Source organism: Pagrus pagrus (genome assembly GCF_965226575.1).
Source record: "Pagrus pagrus genome assembly, chromosome: 2".
In the NCBI taxonomy this organism is placed as follows: domain Eukaryota; kingdom Metazoa; phylum Chordata; class Actinopteri; order Spariformes; family Sparidae; genus Pagrus; species Pagrus pagrus.
In genome coordinates, this window is record NC_140186.1 from 34434409 (window position 1) to 34462284 (window position 27876).

The 27876-nt window shown below is 40.5% G+C and overlaps 1 protein-coding gene across 1 annotated transcript in view; it reads left to right on the forward strand.

Annotated features, from left to right (window-relative positions):
• LOC311263441 (sarcoplasmic/endoplasmic reticulum calcium ATPase 2) overlaps nucleotides 1–27876 on the forward strand; it is a 33510-nt gene extending 5634 nt beyond the window's left edge. Inside the window, exons 5-24 of the mRNA XM_084363511.1 lie at nucleotides 183–287; nucleotides 2818–2956; nucleotides 9347–9513; nucleotides 10961–11116; nucleotides 11261–11402; nucleotides 12427–12593; nucleotides 13620–13708; nucleotides 13899–14001; nucleotides 14244–14375; nucleotides 15716–15841; nucleotides 15931–16152; nucleotides 16456–16567; nucleotides 18670–18908; nucleotides 19035–19255; nucleotides 19848–20050; nucleotides 20207–20292; nucleotides 20738–20871; nucleotides 22208–22325; nucleotides 22524–22658; nucleotides 22750–27876. Of these exons, the coding sequence (XP_084219637.1) occupies nucleotides 183–287; nucleotides 2818–2956; nucleotides 9347–9513; nucleotides 10961–11116; nucleotides 11261–11402; nucleotides 12427–12593; nucleotides 13620–13708; nucleotides 13899–14001; nucleotides 14244–14375; nucleotides 15716–15841; nucleotides 15931–16152; nucleotides 16456–16567; nucleotides 18670–18908; nucleotides 19035–19255; nucleotides 19848–20050; nucleotides 20207–20292; nucleotides 20738–20871; nucleotides 22208–22325; nucleotides 22524–22658; nucleotides 22750–22932 (2979 nt within the window). The 3' untranslated portion in view covers nucleotides 22933–27876. The remainder of the gene's footprint in view (nucleotides 1–182; nucleotides 288–2817; nucleotides 2957–9346; nucleotides 9514–10960; nucleotides 11117–11260; nucleotides 11403–12426; nucleotides 12594–13619; nucleotides 13709–13898; nucleotides 14002–14243; nucleotides 14376–15715; nucleotides 15842–15930; nucleotides 16153–16455; nucleotides 16568–18669; nucleotides 18909–19034; nucleotides 19256–19847; nucleotides 20051–20206; nucleotides 20293–20737; nucleotides 20872–22207; nucleotides 22326–22523; nucleotides 22659–22749) is intronic.

Below are 27876 nucleotides of genomic sequence, written 5' to 3' on the forward strand. Positions count from 1 at the left end.
CTCACAAACACAAGTAATCACAACCATCAACAAGTTTGTAGTTTGTATGGACTGTGTATTTGTGTAAACTGCTACATTAGTTTAACCCTGCTCCATAGACACAAATGAAAGGAGTGTTACTAACACAGAGCCACAGTGAACACAAATGTTCACCTCTCTCTGTCTTGTCTTCTGTCTCATAGACCCTGGCTTGGTTCGAAGAAGGGGAGGGGACAATCACAGCCTTTGTTGAACCTTTTGTCATCCTTCTCATCCTCATCGCCAATGCTATTGTAGGAGTATGGCAGGTAAACAAAGTGTTTGTAGGTTCTGTGGACCAACAATCAAATCATCATCAAGTCAAATTCTGAATCCATTCAAAAATATTAATGAGTCTTGAATTCTTAAAAAAATCCCTTCAGACACTTGACAAAGAATACTTCTTTTTTTTTTTTCCTGCAAATTAATATCGGTTCCAAATTTTGGTCATTGGTGTCCTTGATTTCTCATAATCAGTATCGGCCCTGAAAAAGCCATATTGGTCGACCCCTAGTGTTTACTGTCTTTCATTCACTTTGTGATACGGAGTGATGGTTGGATAGTTTGCCATGTTTCTTGTGCTACTCTGTATGGTCGCTGTGTTTATGTTGTCTCTCCAGTGTGGCAGAGATGGGATGTTAGATGTGCATAAGGAAGAAGGAGAAGATTGTCTGCGTGCTGTATTTGCTCTGATCAGTCTCTGCTACCATCAGAAAGTTGTTAGATAAAACCCATAAAGCCCAACTGACCAATCACAGCTCTTGTTGTGCCGAGGGCTTGGAATCCACGATTAGATTATGATTCTTTGTGCCACGATTTGATTCAGAAATGATTCTCGATTCAAAGTTGGTTCTTGATTCAATAAACTGATAGTTTCAGGCTCTTACTTTGTGACTGTTGAAACTGTCTCTAGGTGAAGGTGCTTATAACAAGGTACTTTATTTATTTTGCGTTTTTGTGAAAAGCTTAATGAGGCTTGTGCAACCTTGCCCAATATGTTTCTCCAAAACCCTACAAAGGTGGCGAGTGCAAATTATTAATTTATAATTATTTTACAGTTAGACTGAACCTACCCGCTCTTTCTGATTGTCAGACTCTCAGAGTTGCTCACCAATGCTATCTTGTGTCTCACATGTTGATGAGTTTTTTTTTTTAAATTCTAGCGGTGCCTGGATTCATTTGATCTGAGTGAGGCCTAGTCTATACATATGCGGGTATTTTTGAAAAAAAAAAAAAAATCTCCGTCAGGATGAGCGCTTCGCACTGTTTCAGAAATAATCTGTGTCCATACAACACACCTGAAAAGCATGTCTCATGTCCATTCATGCACACTGGGTATGAACATGCAGTTGTAAACAGGAAGCAGTCTGTGTACTGTGGTCAGTCGCTAAACTACAGAAAATACTTTGAATGAGGCAGGAGAATGTGACTGCTCTTCACAGAATCTTTTTGGATAATGCTGTTTTGTTGGCAGCTGTTTTTGTCTCTCTTTTCTATCATTGTATAATCAATGTTCGTTGTGTCTTTCTAAATCTAACATCAAACAATATAATACCAATTCAGTCACTGTACAAACTAAAATATCATGACACATACTCTGAGTTCACATTTGCCAATGATGCTACAAACACTGATAAACGTGTGTATCTGCAGCAGCTTTCCCCAAAAAATCAATTTCTGCCTGTCCAGACATGAACACTGAAAACGCTGTTTCTGAATATCTTCACTCTGGCCAGAGTTTTCCAAAAGCTTCATTTTCAGTGACCTGAAGCAACGTTTACATGTGTATCCCGCAGACATATGGACAGGGCCTGAGACTGATCTGTCAGCAGCACAGTTCTCTACTGTTTTACATGTGAGTGGTGACGACTGAACAGCCTTTAAGGAGAGGGGATCCTACATCAGCGATCTGTCACGGGGAGGCTGTGTGGAACTTGTAATGTGTGTGTGTGCTAGGGATGGGACAAATAGGTCACTTCAGCATCGATCCTCCAAACTACTTAACTTAAAGCAGCGTTATGTAGAAATTTACTGTGGTAAATACTAATCCCAGGTCTGTAACAATTTCTCAGACATAATGTAGGTGCTAACTAAAAATAAAAAAACTCATGATGTCATAACAATGTTATGTATTGAAAACTTGTATGTTGAAGTAAACCTGTATGTAACGCTGTGATCCTCCCCTCTCACTGAAGTTACATAGAAACAAGTGACAGAGACGCCATTCACCCTGTTACAAAACACTGTACCATCAACATGATTCTGAGCTGCTATTATAAGGTCAAAAAGTTAGATAATGTTGCTTTAAATTCACAAGATTCTTTAAATGGGCTCCATGTCTGGTCAGCTTTATTTAGCATGATGAAGTCATATTTGGGGGAGGAGCTGGAGTCCAGTGAGGTTATCTGAATCAGTACAAGTTGTTGGTTGCTGTCATTGCTTACGACCTGTATCATATTGGCCCTAACAAAACCATATTGTCCTAGCCCCTAACTGTGACCACATCTGGTGGTAGTGTGGCTCACATTGTGGTCAGGTCTTAGGTAAGTCTAAACTTCTGAATCTGTACAACATGCTGTCATTGGTACTGCTGCAAATGTCTTTAATCTCAAGCAGAAATGCCTGGTTTAGCAAGACCTCATGTTCAATAACACCTGTCACTTCCTGACCCCCCTTTCCTGCAGTCTTTGTGTTAACATGAAGGCAACCACGCTGGGAGGGATTTTTCCTTCAACTTTCCTAACTACACCATCAGTAATTGAAAGAAGCTCAACTTTTATATGTTGCCTTGTCCTGCAGGAGCGTAATGCAGAGAATGCCATTGAGGCTCTAAAGGAGTACGAGCCAGAGATGGGCAAGGTGTACCGACAGGACAAGAAGAGTGTTCAGAGAGTCAGAGCCCGAGACATCGTTCCTGGAGACATTGTGGAAGTCGCTGGTGAGAAAACAAAAACCACTAACCTCATCACACATGTAATGGTAGTAGAAGGTGATAACAAAATTCATGTCCACCTCTGGTTAGTCTGAGCCAGAGACCATGTAAAATCAGCTGTTTTATGAATTTTACCTTAACGTCTGTGAGCGTGATCATACACACCATCTGTAGGCCTAAAATGTCACTTGAAAAAAGTTGGTGCAGGCCATCAAAAAGTAAAGCAGGTTTATGTCTTGTAGGGATTGCATTGGTGATATTACACAATAGAAAAAATATCAAAATAGCCATAGAACCTTCTAAAAGAAGCCATGCATTACAATCCATCAGCAATATTTTGGTGAAATTAAATACATTTACATTTTGACTGTCAAAACATCAGCATACAGAATTCCACTCCACAATTATTTCAGAAGAGATTAATAACACCACTAGTGGTGCTAGCACTTAGGAGCTAATATCAGCATTCCTATGAGCCCATGGATGGAGTGTAAATTTCAGGAAACAATAATGGCCTTGGAAGTTTTGGAAAATAGAAATAAGTACACATGAATCATTGAAAGTCCTTTAATTGATATAATGATAAATAATATCAAAAATAATAAAAATTGAACTTCTTTTGATATTTTATCTTACTCAGTGGGCTAAAAATGGGCTACGTTCCACTGTCTGCATGTGTGTCCTGCAGCACAACTGTGAAGTGTTCACACATTCCAGCCTCTCTCTTTATGTCCGACTGGTTCTAGTTCTAAAAATTCTCAGTGTTGTGACAGTAATTTACCTTTATCCCTGTCTCAAACTGTGCTTTGTTCGGTCCTTGAATTTGAGGGAATTGGGCCTTGAAAGTCCTGGATATGCTGTCTAAACAGCCGTCCACACCAAGAACAATCACTATAACAATAACTATAAATGTATTGTTTTAAAAATAGCTCTAACTGAACAACAGCGATAGTGGCGGCCAATCGTTGCGATCACTATCAGAGCTATGAAAACACTGACAGCCAATTAGAATTCATCTGAAATTCCAGGACCATGATTAAGCTGGATTTTTCCACAAAATAATGTTGCAGGAGTGATAATAATATTGGTCATTGGTTAACTGTAGCCAACCTCTTTTATGTAAACCAATTGATGGAATTAAGGCAACGCTTTTAGATGGTCTACTCCGTGAAATGAGTCTTGGTTATTTAAAGAATTTGTTAAATGCTTGTATCACATATATTTGGCTGCAAATGACACATAAAAAAACGTAATTTTACCTGAGATGTCGTGCCAAATGGTCTGGGGCACTGATGGTGTCTCTGAATTTTTTTTCCGTCCTTACTGAAGTCTTCAGCAGGATAATTGATGTTGACTCATAAGAAAGTATTAATAAAATGAGTTTTTGAAAACAACAACTCTCATGACGAACTGTTGGATTCTTCCAACTCTTCTCATCTTTGAAAATTCCATGAAACCATATCTTTGTTTGTTTGTTTGTTTGTTGTTTTGTTTTGTTTATCTGTGTAACATACAGCACTAATCAATATCCATTTCTCTAAGCTGCCAACCCAGCTGGAGTGTGTGTGTGCTACTGTTCTCAGAACGTTATTATTCATTAGTGTGTATGCCCACATCGTTATAGTGATGGTTCTTGGTTTGGAAGACCCATGCACATCCTGTCTGTAGTACGGCACTGAGCTTGGAAAGAACACTGTACGTAAGCACAGTGCGTGTTTGTTTATAAGAGGTTGAAATAACACTGTGGCATCTTTGTTTAGTCGTTCCTAGCGTTCATCTTAATCTGCATGCCTGCTGCTGCTTCCCTGCCCTCTCCTCTGGCTGTTATCGTCATGGAAACCCAGTGAGAGGCACACAAGGCCTTCATGGAAAATATTTGATTGGAGTGCTTCTTGAAGCTGCAGTCTCAAAATGTTTTGTAGTATAGATTCATGAGAGCTAAAACACAGAGCTTCTGAAGCAATTATAGCTGTTTTGAACCGTATGTTAATGATAGATATGACATTTAAAGTGATGGCCTTGTGTGTAAACCTTTTTCATCCACTCGCAGTGTTAAGTGCAGCCATATTTTCTCAAGTGTTTTTGAGTGTTAGAGTGCATTTAGTGCATTTAGAGTTTAAGACGCTTATGACTGGAGCTCATCCTATTGGTCCACTAGCTTCCTGAACATTTACCAGCGGAAATGATTCATGTGAAAATGTTTGAGTGAACACATGGAGGTCAGTTGTATTTACAGTTAAAATCGGTACAGCTGGGTTGTATGAACACTCTCAGCTGGAGTAACAGCCTACACATACACACATACACACACACACACACACACACACACACACACGCACACACACACACACACACACACACACACACACACACACACACACACACACACAAACATGATCTTGACCCAGTAAGAAAACTGTTGAATCCTCCAGATACCCACTACTATTTCAGGCTGCTCAGAGAGAGGAAACAGGGTTAGGAGTGCGTGTGTTTCTTGTGTATGTGTTAGTGATCCAGTGCCCTTCTGTGTGTAGCAAATGTATTCCACTTCCAAAGCATGGGAATTCAGTAACACTAATCAGAGCAGGACCAGAAGGACAGAGCTAGAGGCTGTGTTTAGTGCAACTCACTTTTATTTATATATTCTCTTTCTGACACAATGAAGTGACCAGCATGGCTCTTTGGGTACAGCTGTACATTTTTGGAGTTAGGCTGTCAGTAGTTTGGGTTAGTAATTTAGGTACTTGAAAATACAAAAAGGTAAATAAGTGTAATCACTTTTATATCCTGCAGAATCTATTTTTGTCAAGCTAAAATTTTCTCTGCAGATGTGCAGATTTTGACCCTGTAACCTTTCTGCTTGTACCAGTTGTGAAAGAGACATTGCTGAGTTGTCTGGTTAGAGGCCTCTGATATCTCCACTCTGGAGACGGTGAACAAGAAGCTCAAGTTCTTGTATGAGAAAAACATGGTTCAGTGTAAAGGACCGTTGCAGTGCTTTTAAGATGTGTGTAAGTTTAACAGCTTGGTGTGCACCTATTCTAGGAATTCATCTTCCTTTCCCAGAGTCAGGAAAATGGTCAGAAAAAGTATGGACACAAAGATGTCAAATGTTAACTACAACTGTAAATTAATTTCCACCTGAGTTACTTTATAAAAAGTGCACTTTTTAAAAATAAGTATTGCCTGTGAGTGTTGTTACCTAGAAGAGAACCTTCTCCTGTTCAGTCATCTGCATACTACTTACCATTGTCAGTTTATTGACATGACCTTGATGCTTAAGCATCAAACGTAGTCAATGAAAAAATGATCAAATGATTGTCAATGAATTTTTTTTATTTGAATTTGATTAATGTCATCATTTACTAAAATCAATACATTAAGTGGACTTTATTTCTGTGTATTTGACTTGAGATAATAATAATTCTTCTCTAATTCTTCTTCTTCTCCAGTCATAGGGGACAACAGTTCAAATTGGCTGCTAGCAAACTCTGTTGCAGTTGCTTTTGATTGTGCGTTGCCCTGCAAAAATCAACAATAAAATAAATTATAAATCTAGAGACCATCTTGCAATGGGATCTCACCAGCCACCCATCAACTGGTTCACGTTCTGACCCATGAATATTCAGAAGTCATTTCTACATTATGACATGAGACCATGCCCATCTTCATAACTCTGCCTTCATTTTGATCTCAACTACACACTAAAGATCTGTGACGGCATCTTGCACAATTATGATGGGCTATGGGTAATGGGCTGTCAACAATGTGTCCACAGACAGACAGACAGACAGACAGACAGACGGACAAACAGATGTTGAAACACGTGGATAAACCCTCAAAACCTCTTCTGTGCTACAAAAGGTGTCTGTAGTACCACATTTTGCTGTGATGACACACACACACACACACACACACACACACACACACACACACACACACACACACACACACACACACACACACACAAGCCAACATTGTTGTGGCTGGTTATTAAAAAAAAAAAAGCTCTAATCACAACTTGGATTGTATCAAAATTGACATAAGCGAGTCTGGAGAAAGAGTTGACTGTAGGGACAGATCATACTGATGTTTAAGGTTGGTGCTGCATGCCATCCGTACTCTCAAAATTAGTAAATTGTTTAAAAAAGTTTAATAAACACAGATAACATTTGACCAAAAGTTCTCCCATTTGTCAGGCCTTTGAAATCTTCCAGGACACATGGAGCAGCACTAATAACCCTGAATAAATGTCAACCTTTTTTTACTAACTGCTCAATATAATGATGAAAGAAAGCAAAATGCATATATGCCAGTGCAGCCTCTCTTTTTCCTCCCTGCTCCCTCTGGGTTTCTCTGACTCCCTCACATATATAAACACTTGTAAACAGTTTATGAACAGCGATGCTTTCCAAAAGAAAGAATGCTAATATTTCATGTGTAGCAATAAGTCCTTATTTGCATAAAGCAGACATGTTTACTAATGTCATGAACACGTGATTTCCTCTTGGAATCTCTGGGGAAACGAATGAAACGTTTGCTTTGAATGATTATTCACTCTGATTTTCTCTCATAGACGGTCAAGGCAATGGTTCTCTTCTTCTTCTTTGAGGGTTATTGTTGTATTGTGTGTGGTGAGCAAGGATAGCAGAGCAGGTCAGTTTGTAGTCTGTCCTCTGAACCCTCAGCCATTCGTCCATCCAGATGAAACAACTGTATATCCTGCCATGTGGATTTTGTAGCTTTGAGTTCAGATCTAGGACAAACCACACTGGTTCTAGCTCTTCAATTAGCCGATCTAGGTAACAAGGCCACACTGCTGTTTGCTAGGCAACTGCAGCATGTGGAGGAGCAAGTTTACAACTTGCAGCTTTAACAGGAAGGAGAGAAGTGTAGTGCTTTGCTTGTTTAAGCCACCAAACACCAAACCAGGACATGTTGGCCAAGACATTTTGGTGTGACAAGAAGAAGTCTGTTGTACCTGTTTTTGGTGTGTGGGTAACATTAAAGGGATAGTTCAGGTCTTTTGATGAGGGATTGTATGAGGTACTTGTCAGTTAATTACCTGCAGTTAGGCAGCCGCTTAAAGTCCGACCCAAACAGCTGATCTGTGGTGTAATACAGTGTGGGGCAGGCACAGCTGCACTTGTGCGTGGGAATACAGACATTGTATGGATAAGGGAATGTAGTGCCAAAGGAAAGGGCTGTCTGACAGCAATGTAAAATACCAAAAATGTTCACAATATAGCTTACACTTCCACACTATCCAAGAGGATATACATATATATTTTAGGTGTCCCTTCTTTTAGGTGGCTAAAATCTGTCCTGCTATCGGAACAGTTTAGCAGTACAATGCTCTGCTTCCCTGTTGGTGCTTCACGCTGCTGCTCCACACATGAGGAGAGCTGTCATCTACTGCAGGTAATACACTGACCAGTGATAAGTACCTCATACAACACCACATCAAAAGACCCAACTATCACTTTAAAGGAATATTTCACTCTAGAACGAAATTCAATCATTATCGACTCACCCACATGCTGATGAGAAGTCCGGTGTAGTTTCTTATTCCTCAAAGTGCAGCTGGAGACCCGCGGGGGTACCGTCCTGTAGCAAAAATCCATATAACAATGGTGCCTGAGACGAAAAGGTCCATAAAACTACACAAAAGCTTTGTAATATTCCTCCATACTGCTCGTCCGCTGCAATCCAAGTGTCCTGAAGTGGCGACATCCAGAGTTTACTCGAAACAACGTCATTTAGTACATTTTTCTAGCCTAAACAGTCACTATACTATATCTGCCTGGAGGCACGCTCCGCGTTCACACAAGTCTACTCTTCCAACCATCTTTGTTACTCCTCAATCTTCACATCTAGACAAGGTTGTCACTGTCACTTTCCAGCAGTTGGGAAACAAAAATAAGACTTTTCTTGGTCTTGAGAACCTGCAGTATTTATTCACTGTAAACTGAACTGATCTGAACCAGACTACTTGGTGGAAACACGGCTTTTGACACTGTGTTTGTATACATTGGTATACGTCATAGCTGGTTTTGGCATGTCATGCTTGTTTTGATTATTTAGTAGTATTACTCATTACTTACCTTTCTTTCATGTCCTAAGATGTGAGGTAGGGTTCATGTTGTGTTAGTTTTGTCTGAGCTCACGAAACTAAATTCCTATAGACTATGTTGAATTGGCAACAAAGTATTGAATGAATCTTGAATGTAAAGTGTGTCACTATTTTTCCCATCTTTTTTAAGTGAAGAAAGCTGAGTTTATAATACAGAATTGCATACTAATAAAACATTGTCCCAATCTAAACCAAATACAGAAATGTATGAAGTCAAATTACAATGTTTTTTTTTATTTGTCTTTGTACCCCACAACCCTCAGTTGGTGATAAAGTCCCAGCTGACATCAGGCTGACGTCCATCCGGTCAACCACTCTGAGGGTAGACCAGTCCATTTTGACGGGGGAGTCTGTGTCAGTGCTCAAACACACAGACCCCGTACCAGACCCCCGAGCTGTCAACCAGGACAAGAAGAACATGCTGTTTTCTGTGAGTCTCAACAACCAGATCTGTCTATGGAGTCGTACCTTTTCCTAGTTCACCTTCCCAACATTCAAGAATTGAAATTACACTTGCCGGATAAAGTTGGCAATATTCTATACCTCCATCATTGTCTCTATCAGTGAGCCAATATGTTCCTTCATTATGAACACACGCACTGTAGTTTTTTTTTTTACTTAATCCAATACACCAACCTGCTGCCCCAAATACTCTACAGAGCACCAAATGTGGATTAATGCACTCCTCAAAAAAGTCCTCAACAAATGCACTGTTGATCAAAGCTAAAGCATCCTCCTGTTTTATGAAATGACCTTGTAAAAATAAGCTACTGTATATATTTATAAGAAACAAAGTGCTCGGGGCTCAGAGCCACACACAGGTATAAATCAGAAAACATTGAGAGATGCACTAACACATTTTGTTGTCTTGCAGTGACAAACAGCCATCACTTTGATTGACTGTTCCCTCATTTGTGTCACATTATAAATGATGTCACAGTAGTTTCATGCAGTTGGAATGGTCCAATGACATACCGACATCATTCCCACATCTAAGATCTGTTGTGTGTAGAATTTATTAAGATATTAATAATATCAAAAGTATAAAATATAAACTAGGAAAATACCAAAGGTGGCTATAAAATGACAAAAAGATGATACTACAAAGAAGCAACTCTGTGATATATCACAGTATATACTCACGAGACATGACCAGAGTGTGTGAGAGGGAAAATGACAATTATTTGATGGGACACAGCTGCCATGGTTGAGGTGTGTGTTGTGTTATCGCTGCCAGACCTCAAAGGCTGCTGAGTCACCAGGTGGTGTGCGGTCAAAGAACGACAGCCATTGATGTTTTATTTAGTATCATCACTGTGACAGGCTGCAGACCTGCAGGCTGTCTTTGTTGGTGTGTTTATCTCAGTACGACTGGACTCAATGTGACTTCACACACTGATGTGAAGTCACTGACTTTAAACCTGCTGTTAAAGGAGAGATACAAATCAGAACACTTAGATTACATTTCGCTTTAGCCTTTTTTAAACAGAGATCCTGAAATATTGCCTTAAGGAAGACCTGTCATTACACCAGCTCTCCTTTTTCTTCACACTGAACCAAAGAGTGCCGGTGTGATGACAGCCCAGTTTGTGATTTTAAGACAGCATGCAGGCGTTACACAACAGCACGTTCAACAGTGTGTGTCCCATTCAGGCGGCTCACTCTTTTTTCATATATGTCAATGCAACAGCAATGCCCCCCCATTATCTGTTCATACATTTCAGAAGGCGAGGTGGAAAACGGTGCATTATTCCCATCTTAACTGGCTCTGTAAAGGCTACTGACTGATGTATGGGAGAGCATACAAAATCTGATGGTTTGGGTTAGAGTTTGACAGTAAAAAACTTAAAGTAAAGCCTATCATGACCTTTGCCCAGGGTACCAACATCGCTGCAGGGCGAGCCATTGGGGTTGTCGTGGCAACAGGGGTGCAGACAGAGATTGGGAAAATCAGAGATGAGATGGCCTCCACTGACCCTGAAAGGACCCCACTACAACAGAAACTCGACCAGTTTGGAGAGCAGCTGTCTAAGGCAAGGACTTCTGTGTGTTTGTGTGTATTTTTGTGATTAGGCTCACTTTGAAATCTGACTTTGAACTTGTTTTTGATACTATACCATATTCTATAGAATTAATGTACCTTATACTCCCGACACTTGTCTCGTTGTACCCTGCAGGTCATCAGCGTGATCTGTGTGGCAGTGTGGGCCATCAATGTTGGACACTTTAATGACCCGGTCCACGGAGGCAGCTGGTTAAGAGGAGCTGTTTACTACTTCAAGATCGCTGTCGCGCTGGCTGTGGCTGCCATACCAGAAGGTCAAATAGCTATTATCTACTTACACATATGTATTGGCTGTTTTTTCAATGAGAGGTATATGTTTTGTTATTGCTAAGACAAAAATGTAGCCGTGTCATTTTAAATATCAAGCTGGAAAAAACTAAATGACTTCTGTCTTCACTTGCTTTAAATAATCTTAGATGATGTATCTTTGAGCAAGGCACATAAAACCAACTGTGCTAGAGAGGAAGCATCACAGACGAAAACATTAGAAAAGACAATGAAGCTTCTCTGGAATATGTACAGTGTTGTCCAAAGGTCTGAGACCACTAGTTTAAACACGTCTACTTGGCATTTGTTTCGATTGTAATCCTTTTCTTTGTCATTACAAATGATAATTACAGTTTAACGATTTAAACGAAAAGTTGAATCCTTGAAAAATGTCCATGAATGTCAGAATATCTTTGAATTTGGCCTTTTGCTTTAAGGACAGCATGCACTCAAGCTGCATGGACTCCACAAGTTAGTGCAAAACCTGATAAATGTTTAATGGGGTTGAAGTCAGGTGACTGTGGAGGAAATTCCATGACAGCCGACGGCTTGGTCTTCTTTGGCCTTCAAGTAGTTTTTGCAAAGCCTTGAGGTGTGTTTAAGATGACAGGAGTCAGTAGGTTTTACACTAACATGTGGAGTCCATGCAGCTTGAGTGTATGCTGTTATTAAAGCAAAAGGGGGACAAACCAAATACTGAGATATTCATGGACATTTTTCAAAGATTCAACTTTTCACTCAAGCTATTTGTTTGTAATGAACTCAGGCTCTACAGCACAACCAGGTCTGAAATATTAACAATAAATAGAGAGGTGCTCTATGGAATCAAGGGGTTAAACTGATACAATCAATTGTAACGGAGAAAATAGAATAACATTGAAAGGAAATGCTAAATAAATCGTTGCTGACTAGTGGTCACAGACTTTGGACACCGCTCTACATGTTAAAAACCGTCCTTCTCTTGAAGAAGCTGTCTCATCACAGTTGTTTTCCTGTGGTGTTTTCTACCAGGCCTCCCAGCAGTCATCACCACCTGCCTGGCACTGGGCACCAGAAGGATGGCCAGAAAGAATGCCATCGTCCGCAGCCTGCCATCAGTGGAGACGCTGGGCTGCACATCTGTTATCTGCTCTGATAAGACAGGAACACTGACCACTAACCAGATGTCAGTCTGCAGGGTAAGATTTGGTAGGATTGAAACGTCACATTGATAAGTATTGTTATGTATGTTGGATTATATCAAAATTGCTGTGCAGGCCAGTCAGCATGATTTAGTACCCCTGTGATTGATACGATAATGTGTTCATGATTACATGGTCGTTCTAGCACTGATCAGTTATACATGAGGGGAGTATCCAAAAGCAGTCAGCAGAATATGTGTGACTTGAAAATCAATTTTAAAAAAAGTAGTTTGCTATTCCAAATAGAGCCCGACCGATATATCGGCTGGCCGATATTATCGGCCGATATTAGGCATTTTCCAAACTATCGGTATCGGCATTTATAATGGCCGATAAATGAATATTTAAAAAATGAAATAAAAACGGACGAAACACCCTTCAACTATGTTATGAGTGTTGGCGTTCCATGCTTGAATAACAATTAAAAGAACATCCCCATCAGTTCTCTTAACTCAAATAAGCATGACAATATTTGTGACTACCATGTCCAGTTTTGCTGCTGTTACGTGTAAGCCGAGAGTGAAACTGACTTAGCTAGTAATTTTGATGTTCCTCTGTTCTGTTGTGACAATAAAAGAAACAAGTTTATTTTTAAACTGCATTATCATATTATTTCAGTGAGGACTCATAAATAACTACAAATAACTAATGTTACGGAAATCTGTTTATGTTTTGTTACGCGTTTCTGGATTTATTTTTTTCTATATATATATATATATCGGCCGATATATCGGAATATCGGATTTTTAAATCACCAAATATTTGTATCGGTATCGGCCTTAAAAATCCTTTATCGGTCGGGCTCTAATTCCAAAGTAAGAACTAATGGCTTGTCATGCTAACATTAGATTAACAAAGGATTAGTCGCCCTTAATGTAGTGTTGGCTTTAATATAAAACCCTGAGGTTCATGTGGTGGGATGGCCTGTTTTAATGTGGAACTAACCTCAAATGTGATCTTTTAAACATTAATAAACTAATGAACTACTGCAATGTCTGTCTGTGTGCATGTGTGTGTGTTCAGATGTTTGTTGTAGACAGTGTGTCAGGGGAGCGCTGCAGACTCAACGAGTTCACAGTCACTGGATCTACTTACGCCCCTGAAGGGGAAGTGTGAGTGTCTTTAACCTTTAACACATAACCTTAGACAGTTTATGGATAGTGGATGGATATGGATTATGAGAGCCCATAATTGATCTCTCCCTCCCTATTGTTGTAAATTGTGTACATTCCCTCCACTGTATTCCACCTTTCACCTTGACTCCTCTTTTCTCTGCCATGGCCGTTCCTTCTGTCCGGCCAGTTATAAGGATGGCTCTGTGGTGAAGTGCAGTCAGTATGAAGGCCTGGTGGAGATGGCTTCCATCTGTGCACTGTGCAATGACTCATCACTAGACTACAATGAGGTAAGACATGCAGCAACTGCTCAGGCCATCTGAGATGACCGTATATGGCTTTGAAACATTTACAACTGGAATCTGATTCTGAATATGTGACTGCGTATAAACTCCTACACTGGTCAGTGAAGAGTGTCTACATCATACTTTGACCTCTGCTCCTTTTGTGTGTGTGTGTGTGTGTGTGTGTGTGTGTGTGTGTGTGTGTGTGTGTGTGTGTGTCTGTCTATCTGTCTGTCTGTGTGTTCCAGGCAAAGGGTGTGTATGAGAAGGTGGGGGAGGCAACAGAGACTGCCCTCTGCTGTCTTGTGGAGAAAATGAATGTGTTCGACACCAACCTGAGAGGACTGAGCCCTGCTGAGAGAGCAACAGCGTGCTGCTCCGTAAGTATCCGTCTGTGTCTCACTACATATAAGAGCGTTAAGCCACTGTACATTGAGTGTTGAACCAAGAAGGTAGCACTAGGTCCTGTATCGTAGTCAACTGGACTTCAGGTTCTTGAAGACGTTTCACCTCTCATCCAAGAGGCTTCTTCAGTTCTAACTAACTGGAGGGGAGTTGCAGGCTTTTAAACTCTGTATGGGAGTGTCCTTACAGAGTCGTTAAGGACACGTGTGAGCTCTGAGTTTCAGAGTCTTTAGGGCCACTTGTGGGTCATTGACCCAACCGACCTTCATATGGGTTGCTAGGGCTAGGTGAGCCCAGGTGTGAATGGTTGTTAAGCTGTCTGGAGAGAGAACTCAGTACTGCATTGTAGGTGGGTGATAAGTAATGTCGTAGGCCACCTCCTCTGTCTTCAAGAAACTGAAACAAGCCAGCTACCAAGATATAGCACCTTTACCTGGATGACTGAGAACCTTCATCAACATGTAAAGAGGGTAGCAGTGTTTCAAAATGAACACTTCATTGAAATATAATCAAAATTGCATAATGAATGAGTGCAATTTTCAAATCACAGAAGCTGCAAGTTTATGATAAATGTCAATTGTGTGAAACAGCATTATAATGAAGTACTGTAGAGCTGCTGAGATCTCCTGCCCTACAAATCTTCTTCTCCAGATGTAAGAAAAGTTTTTAATAGTTTTTCAGTGTAAGTGACAATGTGCTAAAAATGATCATTCCCACTCACAGGGAACTGAAAGACAGCAGTTGAGAAAGTAAATTGAAACAGGTGATGATAACTCAAAGTTTAGGTTACTCAAGCTGACAATCAGTTACTGTAAGAGCGACAATACCGTTGCAAGTAAAAAGACAATACTTTATTAATACACCAGTTCAACAAGCAGAAACCCACATATATAAAGTGATATTTTAATCTGCGCTGTCCGCAGTCTCTCATCCAGTGCAGCTGCTTTACAGAAGCACAACACGCTAACTCAGCGAATAGTGATTTGTTACAGAAAAGCTACGGGTACATTTAAAAGAAAGCTGTGTGTATGTAGTACACACAGCTCGGCTTGGTGTGCCACGTCCTGATATCTTAACATTTATCAAATGCTTATAAACTTTGCTGCTGGTTGAGACGAGGCAGCCCGTTCAACCCACTGATCATGAATCGTTTTGCAATTTGCAATATCTGTCAAATTAATCGCAATAACAATTTTTTTACTATACTGTGCCGCCCTAGTTCTTTGCGGTTTTTATTTCTGTATGTTCTGCTCACCTGCCTGCACTAAACCTAAAGTGTACATACTTTACTTTTCTTTGTATTGGTCATTTTCAGGTGATAAAGCAGCTGATGAGGAAGGAGCTGACGCTGGAGTTTTCCAGAGACAGGAAGTCCATGTCTGTCTTCTGTTCATCCAATAAACTCACGAGGTCTGCTTCTGGAGCCAAGATGTTTATTAAGGTGAGTTTCATACCACTTGCTGTGATACATTTGGTTATCCTCTGACCAAAGAGACATGTCATGCCTTCTGTCCCCCCGTCTTTCTTCAGGGAGCTCCAGAGAGTGTGTTGGAGCGCTGCAATTATATCCGGGTTAGTGGCTCAACGTGCGTGCCTTTGAGCCCAGCGGTTCGAGAGCAGCTCCTGTCCACTGTGCGGGAATGGGGATCGGGCCGAGACACGCTGCGTTGCCTCGCCATGGCAACCAGGGACACGCCCCCTGATATTCACTCCCTCAACCTCGAGAATTCGGCTGCCTTTGCTAACTATGAGGTGATGGTGATGATGACAGTGGTGTTCTTTCAAAGGGCAAAGAGTCCAGTCCAGTGTGCTCTTGCTCTGTTGTAAACTTCTGGAAAAAAACACTGTGTCCTTTGTCAACTGTGACTGTAAGATATAGAATACTTACATTATCAAATCCTGCTGTGTCTGCTGAATGGGAATGAGAATTTATCCTCTTGTCAGTATTTACCAGTGGCTCTAAATAAAGAAATAAACTGTTGCTGATGCTTGTTGAACAAAGTGTAAAGGCTAATTTGGTCCTGTACGCCTCCCCTCCATCTCTTCCCTCTCCAGTCAGACTTGACCTTTGTGGGCTGTGTGGGCATGTTGGACCCCCCCAGGAAAGAAGTACTTGGCGCAGTCCGAATGTGTCGACAGGCTGGCATAAGAGTCATCATGATCACAGGTGAGCCTGCGCACACAACCACAACCACATACACATCTAAATGTACATCACATGTGTTTAAAAACACACCTCTAATGCACACATGCTAACCCACACAGATGCAGTTAACTCTCAGAAATGTACGTGACAACAACAGCAGAGATGTGCAATGATGGTTTGGGAAAATAGCATTTGGGCTCTAACACATACATACTTTGACTAAAATTTGAATGTTCAGATTTGAATACATGAAGAAACACTACTGGGAAGCTACAGAATGATATAAAAACCTCAAAAAAACAGAAAAATAGTAGACCTGTCTTAAGGCAGGATAGAACTGATGAGAGGGAGGCTGCTGAACTGACTCAACAGTCAGGACGGACACTCCAGGAGCCAGTCTGACATCAGATCTAAGCACAAGAACAATAAGAGCCAGATCAATCAGGTTATCCACATTATTGTAAATGCCACATTTAGAATAACCAACGGCAGGACATGAGGTTTTTGTTTGATTTGATGTATTTATATATATTTTATAACATTTGCTTACATTACTACGTCATGTTACTCCAGGGTAACTCCACAAAGCCCGTTGTGGCTCCAGAGGAAGCTGCGTGTAATCTGATGAATTACTGTACCTCCAGTGATGTCACTCAGTGGCTCAGTTGCATCATGAGTAATGTAGGTGCTGTGTTTTTAAAAGCAGTCTAGTGGTCTGCAATACACAGTTTAAAATCAAATGATCAAAATCGATACGTTTTTTATTCTAGTATTCTTCTTCCTTTTTAAAACCTGGCACCTACATTACCCATAATGCAGCATAGCCACTGAGTGACATCACTGGAAGCAATTTATCAGATTACATGGAGCCTTCTCTGGAACCACAAAAGGTTTTACACTACTTGTGTACACTACATATTTGTAGCAGTAGCAGTAGTGCTCCCCAACAGGCTGGTGCGTGGCATAATATCAGGCTAATATCAGGCTAGGGCAGCCACACTGCCCCTGCGAGCAGTGCTGCGCATGCGAGTGTGAAGTGAGGCTGCAGCGGCGTTTTATCTAGAGATTCCGAATCACGCCTATTTTTACAGTGACACGCATGTGGTTCTCGGAAAATAGACCTGAAATTGACCTGCAGACAGTCATTTCCACATCATAGCAGTGTTTTACTACATTTTAATGTCGGAATGTGTAGAATATGTCACAGACATGAAGACAATACACAAGTTTCTTGTACAGTTTTTCTTTCTCTCTCTCCCTCTCCTTTTCCCTCCTGCTTTCTCGTCATGTCATCATATTTATTGATAATTATCAAAGACAAACTCCATGTTAACAGACAGGGCAGGCAGGAGCCGTGCTGCAGCAGCAACGCTGCCTGTGTGGACACACACATGTGAGTGAGCAGTAGCAGCTCAGCAACACAGCCGCCACCCAGTACACAACTAGCCACAGGTTACCTGTAAACACACTTCAGAGTGAAAAATTGCTGGCAGCATTGGTAGCATAAGAAATCACTGGAACTCTCCTTTAAAACATGGTATTATCAGACATTTTTCATTGAGTCATAACTAAAATTGCTGCTTTGCAATTTGGAAGTACTCTCGTTCAAAAAGTGATTTTGATATAAATTAAAATGTACTTACACCTGCACTAATTATTTTTATACTATATTTTATACTTACAAATGCACTGTCTACTGTAATAGCTGCAAATGTTCATACAGTTTATATCCTAGAGTATTAATTACATATTGTTAATACTGTCCATACCGTCCATAGTGTACATATCTCGTATTCACATCTACAACATGCTGTATATTCATACATAACTCTTAAGTTATGTACACGACTTTTGGTTAGAGGATTAACTGCATTTAGTTTTCTATACTTGTCAAATTTGAACATCATTCAGCCTCCATCATGTCATCTCTCACCCAAAATCTTGCCTTAATTGGAAATGCATCAATTTCACAGCCAGAAATGTGATGTCTAATTTATTGTGAGGTTAGTTTGAAAACTCTGTGAGACACCCTTGTGTCTTTGGTTAGCTGTGATTATACGTATACAGACACGCCTATATGAGCATTGGTCTGACGATTCATCACTCTTGATTTTTCTCTCCAGGTGACAACAAAGGGACAGCCCTGTCTATTTGTAGGAGGGTGGGCATCATCACGGAGCAGGAAGAGGAGCAGGAGGGCTCGGGAGTCAACGGGGGCCTGACAGGACGGGAGTTTGATGAGCTGCCTCCACACCTGCAGCGTCAAGCCTGCAGGACGGCACGGTGCTTTGCCCGGGTGGAGCCAGCACACAAGAGTCGTATAGTGGAGTACCTGCAGAGCCTGAGTGACATCACTGCCATGGTGAGAGTACCACCTCGCACTTGAAGCACTATGATAGACATGTTGATAACCAGTATAAGAGCACTCCTTCTCCTGTAATATCACTAAATGATCCTCCTCCATCCCTCTCCGCTGTCATGGTTTCAGACAGGTGACGGAGTAAATGACGCACCAGCACTGAAGAAGGCGGAGATTGGCATTGCCATGGGCAGCGGCACGGCCGTGGCCAAGTCAGCCTCAGAGATGATCCTGGCTGATGACAACTTTTCCACCATTGTGGCTGCAGTGGAGGAGGGCAGAGCCATTTACAACAACATGAAACAGTTCATCAGATACCTGATATCATCCAACATAGGAGAGGTGGTCTGGTTAGTAAAAAAAACTGATATGGGTAAATGATGAAAACTTAGTCAAAAAGTCTGAGGGAAGTCAGGTAGTGTTCTAACCAGGGTTGTCAAGGTTAAGGCGTTAACGCACATTCCTCTTAAATTTATTTTGATGCATAATTAACGCATGCATGTTAAAACCCTCAGCCGCTCCGTAGTTTTGGAAATCAGGAAGTGATGCAGCAATAACTCTGTGGAATAACAAGCAGTAACAAACCCTTTTTCCCTTTAAAGAAAAGGGTCTTTTATATGGTGAGTTCAGCTCAAAGCTCTGCCAGATGGGTCTCTCCACCAGAACAAAGTCATGTGCATTGACTGTCGATGTGAACTGAGTCACTTGTCCACTCCTATATTGATAAGAGTATTAAAAACTTGAAAAATATCCCTTTAAGGTACATTTAGAACAGATAAAAAATGTGTGATTAATTTGCAATTAGTCGTGAGTTAACTATGGACAATCATGCGATTAATCACGATTGAATATTTGAATTGACAGCCCTAGTTCTAACGTGACAGAATGATTGATATTTAGTTGGATGGATAATTTACGCTCCCCTCCACCTGTCCTCCTCAGTATTTTCCTGACAGCTGCACTGGGAATGCCTGAAGCACTGATCCCAGTCCAGTTGTTATGGGTCAACCTGGTAACAGACGGTTTCCCAGCAACAGCTCTGGGATTCAACCCTCCAGACCTGGACATCATGTCCCGCCCTCCCCGCTCCCCCAAAGAGCCTCTGATCTCCAGCTGGTTGTTCTGTCGCTACCTCATCATTGGATGTGAGTCACGAGCCAGAATGACATCATCAAATTATGACCATTAGGACTACTACTACACCTCAACAAAAAACTGATTCATTTATTCATTATGAGGATGAATTGCCCCCAGAGAGCCAGCAGGTTACAGTCTAAAGTGCTCCTCACCCTCCTCTGCAGGTTACGTGGGAGCAGCCACTGTCGGAGCTGCTGCCTGGTGGTTTATGGCAGCCCATGATGGACCAAAACTTTCCTTCTATCAACTGGTAAGCACACATCACTACACCTCATCATGCCTCTCATGCTCTGTGGCCCTACATCATATACTGTAGTTTAAGGAATACACTATGGTGCCAACACAAACAGAGTGAGCAGTCGAAACCTTCACGTGACCATAAACACGGTGTTACCTGTTGATACAGAAAAAAAATAAAATAATAGAAATAGAAATCACTCCATTTCTACACTGACATGTCTTGTTACTTCATGGCTAACATCTATGTTGATGGTGATACTTTTGTAATAAGCGGACATTGATTGATTATATTACCCCTGAAGATGTATCAGTCCTGTTAAGAGGTGATAATAACATATATAAAATAAAAGAAAGCATCACAGCATCATAATTCTTTGCCTAGGTAGGTACAGTAGTTGAGAGAGGTGAATAGGAAGCTGGCGAGAATGTTATTACGTCATTTGTGTCCTCCGCAGTCCCACTACCTGCAGTGCAGTGAAGGCCATGTTGAGTTCGCTGGTGTGCAGTGTTCAGTCTTTGAGTCTCCTTATCCCATGACTATGGCCCTGTCTGTCCTGGTTACCATAGAGATGTGCAACGCCTTGAACAGGTAAGAACAAAACTAACGCCCACATCCTGATCTTCACACAGTGTTTCCCACAGGTTGAGAGATTACTTGTGGTTGGTGGCGTGGTGTGTGATGGCGCTGTGACGTGAAGTGTGAGCTCAATAACACATTTGTCAAACATAGATTTATTGAGAATATTGATCAGTTACACACTATATGTGTCACATTTTTAAATTCTCTTTATTTAGTTGCACTGTTCATTTCTTCATGCTAATTATATACCTCTAGGTCTATTCACTTGGACTTGCTGGCTTAGCCTAGGACCTGTTGGCACAGCATTTCTGCCTTCACTTTTGGCTCCATGCCAGCGATAGCTGTGGCCTGAGGCATTATGTTTTCCAATATGTCCGTCTGTATGTCCCATGCGTGAACGTGATATCTTACGAACGCCTTAAGGGAATCTCTTGAAATTTGTCGCAAATGTCCGCTTGGACGAATGAACTGATTAGTTTTTTGTGCTCAAACGTCACTGTGACCTCACAAAATAAACTTTTGGCCATTTCTCAACAATTCATATGATAATGCAAAAATGCACAGAGGTATAGAATGCGATACGGTAATTGTAGTTTTTTATTGTGACTCACCAAATCAGGAGTTCCTCTGTGTGATTCAGGCCTCTCACACACTCATCTATTAGCTTATAACAAAGTACAGGCTGTTACCTTTCTGACTTGTCAACGTTTAAGTTACATCATGCTCTTAGTGTTCCGTCTGAGTTATATTTGTACAGTTCAGCAGCAGGTCTTATTCCTGCTGGGTCAGCCAGCATCTAACAAAACGCTTCGAAATAACTTCCGTTCCAGCTGCGGACCTGTACTGGTCACACGGACCGGGACACTTTTGCATTCGTACAACAGTGAGCCAAGGTAGAGCCTCACTGTAGAGCCGAGGGCTTTTTAAAGTCGACTGTTTTCTTGCATGTTACTCAATGCGTGAGTTGATGAACTGATTGTGAATCAATCAACGCACTTTAAATGTGACAGCTCTGTGTTCAGTATGATATGACAATTGTGCATCTTGAGTAAAAACATGTATGTTGTACTGCGTATGTTATCTACCTGAGTGGGCCGCCCAAGTAAAGCCTATGTATGGGAAACAGGAACATATCCTACAGTGCAGTCCTGTATCAAACGACCCATGTGACTGTCATTGTTTTACCCCTGAGTGATCAGAATGTAAAGATAAAGTACAGCCACACGTAGCTTTTTGAAAGCTTTGGATCCATGATAGAGATGAAGCTGTTTCATACTGTAAAGGGACAGAGCTGACAGTGTAAACAGTAAAAATAACATCTTCCTGCTTTTCCTGTGCTGTGCAGTCTATCAGAGAACCAGTCCCTGCTGAAGATGCCTCCCTGGTCAAACCCTTGGCTGGTGGGGGCCATCTGTCTGTCCATGGCGCTTCACTTCCTCATTCTATACGTGGACCCATTGCCGGTATGCATGTAGGCATGAACTGTCTATACGATTCCTTAAAAGGTTTCACTGATGCATTTGTTAACTGTAAAAGTGAATGAGTGAGTGAGTAACACACCAGCAATTCACAGCTGTTCTGCACTGGTGTAAAATACCAGTCATACAAAAACATCATCTGTCTTCTGAAAAATCCTCTGTTCCCTCTGTCTGTGTCTTCAGGTAATATTCCAGATACGCCCTCTGTCGTGGCCTCAGTGGGTGGTTGTACTGAAGATGTCAATTCCTGTCATCTTGATGGACGAGGTTCTCAAATTTCTGGCCCGCAACTACATTGAGCCAGGAAGCCAGATTCAGGTGAGAACGGGCTAACAGTGCTTGTGTTAATGTGCAGCAGGAGTGTTTGTGTCAGGTCTGTAGCCAACACTTCCCTCTGTTGTTCAAACAGTCACTGGAAGAGGAAGAAGAGCTGCAGAGGACAGGGGCTGGCACTGGATTGGCCGGCGCCATGATGACAAGGCTGCGTCAGTCAGTGAGGGGCGTATCCTGGTCATTTGTCCTGATTTCTGCACCACTGGTGATCTGGATCTTCAGCCTGGACTCTGACATCACCAACATCTTCTGGGAGTGATGGGAGAAAGAGAGGGTGGGTGGACTGTGGGGTAAGCACGCAGAGGAAAAGGAAAGAAAAAGGAAAAGCTTGAGAAGAACTGGTGGAATAAAATATGGAGGATTGGTGGATGGAATGTATAAGGGTGAGGCGGCTGAAGTGAGAGACAAGCAAAGATGATAAATGCTCTGCAGAGATGCAAGAATATAAAAGAGTGAAATATTCAGCCAACAGACAATCAAGAAAGTGCAGCGCAGTTTGACATCATCTCTTTCTCAATGATAAAAGGTGCTATGTGTAGTTAATAGTCTGTGATCACATGTCATATGATTCTCATAGCTCATTTAGACTACTTGTATGAGCTTCCCCTTTTTCAGCTCTAGGGATGCCAGTGTCAGTCAGTTTGTCTCTGACAGGACACCTTGAAAGCCCCACTCCAGCCTGTTTCTTCCTGTCTAATGGTTAGTGTTAGTGTTAATGTTAATGTGTGCTTAATAATCAGGCGTAAACCATTACCATGGCAACCAGACAGCATTCTAGCAAGATCAACATCATTAGCATGGAGAGTGATAGCATGGATATTAGCATGGATATTAGCAGCGGCCACGCTAACATAAGTTCATCTTGGGTGTTGAGGAGCTGCAGAACACCTGTCTGCTCTGAGCACAGCCGCTGCCTCTCTCCCTGTCTGTCAGCCGCACACTATCTACATGCGGCCCTATCGCTTAATACAGCAATTTCGGAAGTAAAGCCTCTACTTGGAGGATAGGATATGACTCTTAGATTCCACTACAGTCATACATCATTGTTCCATTCAAGTCTAAGCACCAAATAATGAAGGTCAAAAATATTTGGCAAAACAGTGTGGCTCATCAACGTTGTCATTGGAAATAAAAGATATCATAGAAATGTCAAACTACACTGGAGTGGGGTTTTAAAAGTTGTACATGCCCACCTGCTGACCTTTGCATTCTAAACTATTAGAGATTACATGATAAATATTCGTATGTTAGCATGCTATAATCTGTTTTTGTATTTCGGACCAAAGTTCGGAGTAACTTGTAGCTAACTTTGAACTAGTCATATACTAAATCTGGTTGTACTAATAAAACTTGGAATTGTTGCTCTGAAAGATCTGTAACAATGTCCAATCCAATACAATCAACAGGAAGTCATTGTAGCGTCACAAGACTCCAAAGTTTTAGGTGGCCAAACAATATAAGTTTGTCTTACAATACTTTGTAAATGTAGTGCTAACTTTACTTTGTTCATTTATTAATACACTGTATTCATGTAGTTCAGATTGTGAGGGAAATATAAGATAACCTAATCAACGATATTTAGTGTGAGATTATTGGCATAATGTTTTGTAATTTAAATATATCGTGTTTTTTGTGAAACATGATTTAGTCTCAGTTTACTTAATATTTAAACAGACGCAAAAGTGTCAAGGCACATATGGGTCATTCCAGGCCAACGCACCCAAAATCCAGAACTTCTCCCAGCTCATGTCATGGATTTTCTAAAAAAAAAAAAACATGTTGAAACTTCATTTAAATTCATAGGATCTTGCAAAATCCTATAGCTGTACATCAACAACTTTGAATTGTTGATATATATGCAATGAATATCAACACTGTCACATACTAAAGTTTCAAGGAAATGAAAATAATCCTTCTTGGGGAAATCTACAGTCAAAACAACCCCAAAAGTGTGGCACTCAGTTTTTTATTCAGGACCAAATAACTTCTACATGTGACAGAACTACATTAATACGACACAGAACCAAAACTTGATTGCAAGAAAGTGAAAACTAGTGGAGACATGAATTTTTGAAAATGATAGATTATTTGCATGGGCTGACCCGTATGTCAAATATTTACTTTATAGTCTAAAGGGGTCAAATATCAGCAAAGTGACATTAAATCAGTCAGCTAAGCAAAAGTTTCACCCAGCAATTTACTGGGTGTAAAACGTAACGTTACAGCAAGGCTTTGACAACACTGACCTTAGGAAGCAGTACTTCAACATAAAGAAACAAAGACTACAGTACATAACCTGCTGTGTAGCAGAAACATGTTTTTCCTTTTGGTTTTGTTTTTTTTTTGTGTGTAACTTGTCTTGACCCCCAGGTTAGAAACGTGGCGTGGAGTTATTAGAGTGATTAAACTGCGTACACATAGCACCTTTTAAATGAAAATTCCTGCTTGAAAATGAGTGGATAGAAGTAGATAGGAGAAGGAGAAAAGCTTTGAGTGATCCAGAATCAAACACACACACACACACACACACACACACAGACACACACACACACACACAGACACACGTTACATCCACACTGTGATTCAGCAGTAATAATATGTGGTCAGTAACAAGTGTTGAGGCCAGATAACTACATGTACAATAGAATCCACTACAACAGTCTTCATGCTGCAGTACAAAACTTAACAGTCACATTAGTGTTGGAACTTCCTTGTAGATACTGTAAACAAGCTTTTAACCTGCGAAGGGAGACTGTTAGCTGACTGTTACAGAATGCATGTCAACGCACGTCCCACATTTCTAAAATGTCTCAAAGCAGAAGATCAGTACAGACTGTACTGTGAATAAACACATCATTCCTGACAGAGCATGGGGTTAAAGTGGGACGTAGTACTGTGTGTACAGTACAGCTGCTGTCTGCAGGTTATAAAGAGGTCCACATGTCTAAAACTGTGACATTTGGAGTACAAAGTATCTAACTTGTTGAAGGCCAGTCACTAAGACCTTCATTCCGATACATCTACAGGTCATTGATTTGTTCTGCCGCTTGTTACGGACACTGAGAAGCTCTTCAAGTCTCAATGTGACCCGACCTGACCAGGCTTCTAGTCCTGTGACATCCTGAGGCTTCATAGACTGACTGAAGCTGACAGTAGCCTCCACACAGGATGAATGAGCTGAGTGTAATTAGTTCAGACATGTTAATTATATTATTTATATTCATGGTTCAACACAGTAAAGGTTGTTATGAACTTCCAGGTACAGTCAGAAACTAACTGATGTGAGTGCTTCATGTGAATGGATTGATATGGTTCATTATTTTCTGGCTTTAAATATACTCTATGTGTTTATAACAGTCACTTTTTTTAGTTTCTTTATGTTGTGTGAGTCTTTTTTTCCCATGCCTGTTCAGCAAACACTCTGCCTCTGTGTCAGTGTGCAGGCAGTGATGCATGATTTCAGTTTGATGACCGACATTCCTAATGATCTCTTACCACAAGCCAATGACAAGACAATGAGTGGGTGTTTCATGTGAATGTGTTTTCAATGTGTGTCTGCCATGCTGTCCAGTGATGCCGTTGTGGCATCTCACTCTGTTTGCCATTGAAGGGATTTTTTTTTTTTTATTTGTGGAAAAGGCGTTTTTGATTCATGTCATTTCATTAACTTATGTTCTATACTATATTTGGCCACAGAGAAGGAATACTAGGGCCACTTCAGTTCATAAAACAAACATCTGAAATCTACCTGTAGTTTAGAGAGTAAAGTCATAGCACTATGTAAGTAAGTCGTAATATTAGTAGAAATAAAGTCCTAATATTTTAAGATGAAGGCACACTTTTATGTAAAGTCACAGTATGTACAAACTATGATTGGTCCTTTTCCTCTGAGCTGTATGCAACATGTCAGCTCTGTGTCCCCCCTCCACGGACTCAGTTAGCAGACCTTTGCCATGGCTGATTACATAAAATCATAACAATACAAAGTGTTTTCAACATGACGACTTATATAAATGTTATGGAATTTCCTTGTAAAATTGCAACTTAATTCTAGTCATTTTCAGTTGTTGTTTTTTTCACATAAAGTTGCTGCTCCATTCTTTAACTATAACTTTTCACAATTATGACTACTTGAAAAATATGACAACTATTTCTCATAGAATTGTGACTTAACCCTTGTAGTTTAAACTTAAAGAAAATCTGACTTTATTCTTCTAATTTTGAATTCTTCCAAGTCAAATTTGAGACAATTTTCAGAACAGTACAACTTTTTTCTCAAAATATTGCATAATAATATTTTTGTGGCCCTAATATTAGGTCGAGGCTCTGTATTATACCATTGAATTAAAGCACAGAGCCTGTGCTTTAGAAAAGAGAAGCATTAAACTCTGAGGTGTTGTGGAGGTATTAGACCAACTCACCTCTTGTGGAAACAAGCATTTTTTTATATTTTGATTTGTCTTTTTCTCTTTAATGATATGTTGTTTTAATCACAGCTACTCTTGTTAATTGTTTAAAACAATAGAAAAGTGTGTTGCTTTTTTGCTGCCCACAGTTCTGCCTCTTTTTTGTTTTTTGTTTGTTTTTGCTCAGTTTTTGTTCAAAAGTGTTTTTCATGCTTAAAAATTGCAAAAAAAATGACTAAAATTACATGTAATACAATATTTTCATTTTGATACCATTAAGGCAGAAGAAACACTTAGTAGTGAGTATTTATTTTGTATTTTTATTATTTATTAACATTGTATTTTTCTCCAAGGCTGTATTTTGCCATGACAGCCCAACAATAACACACTTGTACAAATGATTTGTTCTTTACTATTATTGTTATTATTATTATTATTATTATGATAATTAGCGTATACCCATGTCTATAGGAGAAGACTGAGTGGAAAGAAGAGTGTATATGGTTCCGGACTGTCACAATAAGTGAAAAGTTGCTGTTGTCTGACTCATCTGTTCAAACAAAGGTTAAATTGAAGTACTTCATAATTAGAGAAACCACCTGCTTTCCCTCTCTTCCTCTCTGTTCCCTCAACAATAAGTTACTAACGTCTGCACTGAAGCTAAACAAGGGAACACCATTTTATAGATTTTATTTGAAACTTTTTTCTTGTTCATTCTGCTGTTGGTTGAAGAGTTTGTTGTCACTGGAAATGATGTTACAGAATGAAAACAACAATAAATATGACATGGTTCGGAA